We start from the raw sequence: 6,702 nt of genomic DNA on the forward strand, positions 1-6,702 counted from the left end.
TTTATTCGAGGTATCTTTTAAATTTGGATGATTTGAATTTGATTTCTATAATTCGAAGGTCGTTAGTGACATATTTCTCGAACTAGGATGATTTGAATTTAATCTTCATATATAACTCGAATAGTTATTAGTAGCGTACTTTTCGAATTAAATGATTTGAATTCGGATAGTTATTAGTAGCGTATTTTTCGAATTAAATGATTTGAATTTGATCTTTTTATGAATATTCAAGGGTAGTTAGTAGCTCGAATTAAGATGGTTTGACTTTGATCTCTTTATGAATATTTCATGAATGACTTTTCAAGGAAATATAGTAACACTTATATAAGCATGAACTAGGATTTTCGATGATCGACTAGATTCCAAAAATTCTTATTAAAATTAATCTGTAAAATTTCAACTCGAATGAGACACATATTACAAAGTCCTACAAAATTTAATGTATACGCGAATAATTTTTTCCTTTTCAACAAATCATATAAATCCAAACAACTCGTACAACTCATAAGTGAAAAACAGCAAAAACAAAATTGGAAATTCTAATATTAAAACTCTTTTATTTGGTCACATAAAATTAACTCTTAACTACAAAGGATCATCCTCATAAAATTCCCCTTTTTTCATTCGCTTTACAGGGGTTGCGCTGTTACACGAGCTAAACCTCTTGGAGTACTAATTTTCTCTCTCTTGATCTCTCTTCGTCCTTCTCTCACTTCAAAACATTTGGAATTCGAAGATCTCTGCAGCTAATTTGTGCTTCAATTTGTTCTCTACCGCTACTTCAATCACTGCTTCGGTTACTCTTCAGGAGAGTTCTCATATTCATCGCTGAAAATGGTGAGTCTGTTAGTTTCAATCTGTTCAACATTACGTTACGGCTTAGATCTGATTCAAATCGGATTCAGTTTGGTTTCGGTAACTGATCACCGTCTCCAGGATAACACAATTCTGTCTCGTATTCATGAGTTTTGAGTGTTAGGTCTATTATTCGTTAATTTGAGATCTGTCACTTTGTTACGCACTAACTTTCGTTTCCTGTTTGTGTTTTTTCAATTTCGAATTGAAAATGGCGACTCAGCCTCTGAGATTGGAGATTAAGGTACTATACTTTTGGCGTACTTGAAAATGTTTATATACTTCATATATGTGCCACTAATGCATTTTGTGCTGACTTTAATTATTGATTCAGAGGAAACTTGCTCAAAGATCAGAAAGGGTAAAGTGTGTGGATCTACATCCTACGGAGCCATGGTAATTGGACTGTCTTTCAGTTTAAGCTGATATGTTTGCTTTCCATTTTAAATTGTTTTATGTCGAAGTGACATATTGTTAGTATCACTGCACATGTTCTATTTATTTCTTAATGCCCGGTGAAATCACATAAAGTGGAATCTAGGGAGGGTAGAGTATAGCAGACCTTACCCCCACCTCATGGACCTAGTTATTTGCAGCTAAGTCCTGTTCTTACTTCTTTCAGGATATTGACAAGTTTGTATTCGGGGACTGTTTGCATCTGGAACTACCAGACCCAGGTATGGGAAGTAACATCCACACTTGTATTTTTTTCCTGGATTATTGAATTCTCAAATCTTGAAAGATGTATATCGTATTCTCATTTGTAAAAGAGTGTCCTAAATGTGATCTGGTTTGGGGGAAGCTTAGTTCCTATCATACTAGGATGAATAAGCTAGAGTTAACTTTTGATTATTTGGTATCATCAATGAATGCTTGAAATTGTTTTTATGTATACTTAGTTGGGAAGAGAAGAATATACTATTAGTGCAATAGCAATCCACTGGAAGACACACATTTATTCTTTCAACAATCTACTGCCAGTTGATATTTGTTGTTTACTTGAAATTTCAAGATACAACAATAATAGCGCTTCAATTCCAAGCAAGTGAGAGTCGTTTATATGAGTCCTTACAAACCTTGTCGCTTATCCTGTGCCAAATTAAAAGTATAACAATTTTCAGCCAAGATAGAGATTATGGAGCATAATTGCCATTCAACTGAAGTAGGAGGGTCTTATGTTCCTTGTATTGTTGCTTTCTCCTACTTTATCTTCCCTATCTTCATTGCAACAACATCTCTCTTAACCCTGATATTGGACTCTGCAAGTTACTTTAGTAGAATTACTGCCCTCCAATGACTATAACAAACAATTTCATACTGTAATGCCTTGCATTAGGTGTATGTTCAAGTATTCATGATCGGTGAATCACATTTGGACTTACTGCTCCATTATTCCTAGTGATATTTCTTACTGTAACATCCTACGTTAGGAGCAGATTGAAGTTCTCACCATAGATGAATCACGTTAACTTAAATCTTCTTCACGTATTTGCCAATTTGACTTCTTAGCTTACGCTGTATGAGAAGCTATTGAGGCAATACATAATTATAGAGCAAAAGTTACATGTTAACAGTATCATCAACAGAGAGCTTACCCATCTTTACTATTGCAGACAATGGTTAAATCTTTCGAGGTGACTGAATTACCAGGTACCTTGATGGAGTTTAAATAATCTTTGTTTGGCCAGAACTGTGAACTAGCACTCTTTTCCCTTATCTAAGACTCAGTTCTGTTAAACACCTAGTTCATTCTTTGCAGTTAGGTCAGCGAAGTTTATAGCACGCAAGCAATGGGTTGTTGCCGGTGCTGATGATATGTACATTCGTGTATACAATTACAATACCATGGACAAGGTCAAAGTATTCGAAGCGCACACTGATTATATTAGGTGTGTGGCTGTTCATCCTTCTCTACCATATGTGCTGTCATCTTCTGATGACATGCTTATAAAGCTATGGGACTGGGAGAAAGGATGGCTATGCACTCAAATTTTTGAGGGTCATTCCCATTATGTGATGCAAGTCACATTTAACCCCAAAGATACCAATACATTTGCCAGTGCATCTCTTGATCGGACTATAAAGGTAAGGTTTTTTTTCCTTCTGTGTCTTCTTTGCTTCCTCATGGCATAAACTTGTTTACAACGTCATAACTTTCCATGAACCAATCTGAAATAATTGAATTTGATCATGCTTGGTTATTTCAGATTTGGAACCTCGGCTCCCCTGACCCAAACTTCACATTGGATGCGCATCTAAAGGGAGTCAATTGTGTTGACTATTTCACTGGTGGTGACAAACCTTATTTGATCAGTGGTTCTGATGACCACACTGCTAAGGTTTGCTGATCATTACTTTCCCATGTTCTGTTGTTAGTTTAGATACAGAGAATCTGAATCAGGTGTTGCTAAACTGTGAGACAGGTCTGGGATTATCAGACTAAAAGTTGTGTCCAGACTCTTGAAGGCCATACACACAATGTCTCCGCCGTATGTTTTCATCCTGAGCTTCCTATTATAATTACAGGGTCTGAAGATGGTACAGTTCGTATATGGCATGCAACTACTTATAGGTATATTTATAATCAGAACTACTTTATTACATGGGTAATTTTCAATTGATTTCATATGAGATTGGGCCTTTTCTTTTCTTTTCTTTCGACAGAAATTCCCACGCTTCAATAATTGTCCAATATTCATTATTTTGGTTCATCTAAAGCTTGATAATAGCTAGGCATATACAGTGATATTTTAGCCAATAAGTCAAAAATATATCGTCTCTTTAAGTTGGCTATTTGATCTTAATTCTTCTTCCGCTGCGTTTTGTATGCAGACTTGAGAACACTTTGAATTATGGTCTTGAAAGAGTTTGGGCAGTTGGTTGCATGAGAAGTTCAAGAAGGTTAGTTTCTGTGATAAGTTTGTCGCTGCGTCTTTATTCTCTTAGGAAGTCTTGCAATTCCTTCCAATTTACTTTGCTTTTTAATTTTTACTGTTTTCGTTTCCAAGCAAGAAGAGTTCTTATGGATGAAGAAAGAAGGAAATTACTTATTTGTACAACTTGTGGACGTAACAAATCGTAGCATTCTGAAACTAAAGAGCAATGAACTGGATTATCATTTCATCTCATGCTTTGTATTGCATTTATTCATCTAGTTGCAATTATGCTGATTTGAGACATGTGCAGGATTGTAATAGGTTATGATGAGGGCACTATCATGGTAAAAATTGGCCGAGAAGAACCCGTTGCCAGCATGGATAATAGTGGAAAAATTATATGGGCTAAGCACAATGAAGTTCAAACTGTCAATATCAAGAGTGTGGGGGCGGATTACGAGGTATGCCATAATCCTGACTTTTATATGGCTCACTGTTTCTTTACACTTCTCACTATTGTTTAATTTAGTGCATGTTTGCCTTATCTCTCAGGTTACTGATGGAGAAAGGCTGCCTTTGGCTGTCAAGGAATTGGGAACTTGTGACCTCTATCCACAAGTGAGTGAGCGTTATCTTAAAACCAGAATCATGGTGACAGTCAGCAAGAATTATGTGGTTGCTATAATTTAGCTGTTAGTTATGTATGCTCATTCTGCTTGGAGTTGCTTAGTGTACATGTTTTACAAGCGAGAGGCTAATCCTATAGTACTATATCTCTTTTTTGGGGAAGGCAATACATATACCCAAAACCTCACCCACCATTAGTCTGTTTTCTGATTTATTGTGTGTCGGTGTTTCTATTGTCATACTTTATTTAAACTGATGGGTTATTTCCCATTGTTTTAGTCTTTTCAATTTTTAAAATCATTTTTTGCCTTTGCTATCTTGTTGTTATTTCAGGTGTCGTAATTTATTTTATGCTGTCATCTTCTTGCAGTATAAAGAGTGTGGATAGATTATTGTAGCTGGCAGTTTTTTATCTGCTTTGTTTTTGTTTGGAGAATATGTAGAGGTCACTTGTTAAAATTGCATACTTTTTCTCTTTAACAGAGCTTGAAGCATAATCCAAATGGAAGGTTTGTTGTTGTTTGTGGAGATGGAGAGTATATCATATATACTGCTCTAGCATGGAGAAATAGGTCATTTGGTTCAGCTCTGGAATTTGTTTGGTCTTCTGATGGAGAATATGCTGTGAGAGAAAGTACGTCAAGGATTAAGATCTTCAGCAAAAATTTTCAGGTTCACATTCGTCCTCCAACTGGCTGCCTCGAAAGGTTCATTGTACCACGTACCTATCAAAAGGAAAAAAAGACAAAAGCAAATTGATTGCATCTTGTGTTAATTTGAGTCTGATGATGGATTATTTTATATATTTGACTTATCAACTGTTTCTTCCCTATCTGCCCCCTTCTATTTAATGCCTTTGTTAGTGGTGGGCTTTTACTTCTTAGAGAGCTTCATAAGTGAGTTTTTAGTTCACATCCATGCGATGGGTTATAGTGTAATAAACGCATTGGCTTCTCTTTCTCAAAGCTGAAACATGCAATGTCCCATGGTTTCTTCTTGTTCATGTGGTGGCCTTAAAGGTGAATTGTGTATTTCCAGGAGAAGAAGAGTATCCGCCCTACTTTCTCAGCTGAGCGCATCTATGGAGGTACTCTATTGGCGATGTGCTCAAATGAGTTTATTTGTTTCTATGATTGGGCGGACTGCAGGTTGATACGGCGAATTGATGTTAGTGTGAAGGTGAGAAACATAAGCTTGACTGTGATACACTGTAAGGTTGTTTTTCTTGGAAGTCTTAACTTTGTCTATGTTGTTTTTAAATTTATTTAGAATCTCTACTGGGCGGACAGTGGCGATCTGGTAGCAATTGCAAGTGATACATCCTTCTACATACTCAAGTATAATGTGAGACCTTCTTTCCATAATCAAAATTACACATGCTCAAGTTTGTTATTCCATTCTTTGCATAATTCTAGTAATGGTCATCTGTTTGCTTGTGTCGTACCTGCAGCGTGATGTGGTTTCTGCCCATTTAGATAGTGGAAGATCAGTAGATGAGCAAGGCGTAGAAGAAGCTTTTGAACTCCTTTATGAGATAAATGAACGGGTCAGGACCGGAATTTGGGTTGGTGATTGCTTCATTTACAATAATTCTTCCTGGAGACTTAACTACTGTGTTGGTGGTGAGGTACGATTGGTTGTGCATGCTGCTCTTCTTGCACATATATCTGGCGACATCTTATTTCTGTGTGTGAATCAGCAAACTGTTTTTTGTATGTTTAGGTGACCACAATGTTTCATTTAGACCGGCCTATGTACCTGCTCGGATATCTAGCGAACCAGAGTAGGGTTTTTCTGATTGACAAAGAGTTCAAGTGAGTACTTTCTGGGAGATTCTGAAACTTCAGCTTGAGATAATTATTCTGGGATAAATGAGTTCATTTCCTTCTTGTGCAGTGTCATTGGATATACTTTGCTGCTCAGCCTGGTTGAGTACAAGACGCTTGTGATGCGTGGTGACTGGGACAGAGCAAATGAGGTGCTGCCATCTATTCCTAAGGAGCACCATAATAGGTAAATCACATGTTTAAATGTCTTCAGGGAACATGACCGATATATTGTGTGTAACATGTCAATGAACTGGGCTTTCTGGATTATATTAATGTGTTGGGTTATTTTAGAGTAACATGCTGCTCATAGATTCTGAGGGATTGGCATCTGTATTCATTTGTTTGTATGGACAGTAATTTCTGTTAAATTTTTCGTCTGTTTAATACTTCAGATCTGTTTGATCAATAAAATCTCTTTCCTCCGAAAATTTAATATGTGATGCTTCATGTTGATACGAGGTATCACATAGTTTCTGCAATATCTAAACCTTCGGGGTGGGGCCGGGGGTGGGGGG

The 6,702-nt window shown here is 36.7% G+C and overlaps 1 protein-coding gene across 4 annotated transcripts in view; it reads left to right on the plus strand.

Moving 5' to 3' along the window:
• The first annotated feature begins 576 nt into the window (after nucleotides 1-576).
• LOC107014066 (coatomer subunit beta'-2-like) overlaps nucleotides 577-6,702 on the plus strand; it is a 10,548-nt gene continuing 4,422 nt past the window's right edge. For 3 of the 4 annotated variants that reach the window (XM_027915908.1, XM_027915909.1, XM_027915910.1), the window contains exons 1-17: nucleotides 577-837; nucleotides 1,079-1,099; nucleotides 1,190-1,251; nucleotides 1,478-1,532; nucleotides 2,469-2,505; nucleotides 2,615-2,940; nucleotides 3,063-3,194; nucleotides 3,279-3,427; nucleotides 3,688-3,756; nucleotides 4,042-4,192; nucleotides 4,284-4,349; nucleotides 4,842-5,030; nucleotides 5,397-5,537; nucleotides 5,628-5,702; nucleotides 5,809-5,985; nucleotides 6,081-6,172; nucleotides 6,255-6,371. In XM_027915908.1, the coding sequence (XP_027771709.1) occupies nucleotides 835-837; nucleotides 1,079-1,099; nucleotides 1,190-1,251; nucleotides 1,478-1,532; nucleotides 2,469-2,505; nucleotides 2,615-2,940; nucleotides 3,063-3,194; nucleotides 3,279-3,427; nucleotides 3,688-3,756; nucleotides 4,042-4,192; nucleotides 4,284-4,349; nucleotides 4,842-5,030; nucleotides 5,397-5,537; nucleotides 5,628-5,702; nucleotides 5,809-5,985; nucleotides 6,081-6,172; nucleotides 6,255-6,371 (1,862 nt within the window). In that variant the 5' untranslated portion in view covers nucleotides 577-834. The remainder of the gene's footprint in view (nucleotides 838-1,078; nucleotides 1,100-1,189; nucleotides 1,252-1,477; nucleotides 1,533-2,468; nucleotides 2,506-2,614; nucleotides 2,941-3,062; nucleotides 3,195-3,278; nucleotides 3,428-3,687; nucleotides 3,757-4,041; nucleotides 4,193-4,283; nucleotides 4,350-4,841; nucleotides 5,031-5,396; nucleotides 5,538-5,627; nucleotides 5,703-5,808; nucleotides 5,986-6,080; nucleotides 6,173-6,254; nucleotides 6,372-6,702) is intronic. The other variant, XM_027915907.1, reaches the window with a different exon arrangement.

This window comes from Solanum pennellii, chromosome 3, assembly GCF_001406875.1.
Source record: "Solanum pennellii chromosome 3, SPENNV200".
Taxonomy (NCBI): Eukaryota; Viridiplantae; Streptophyta; class Magnoliopsida; order Solanales; family Solanaceae; genus Solanum; species Solanum pennellii.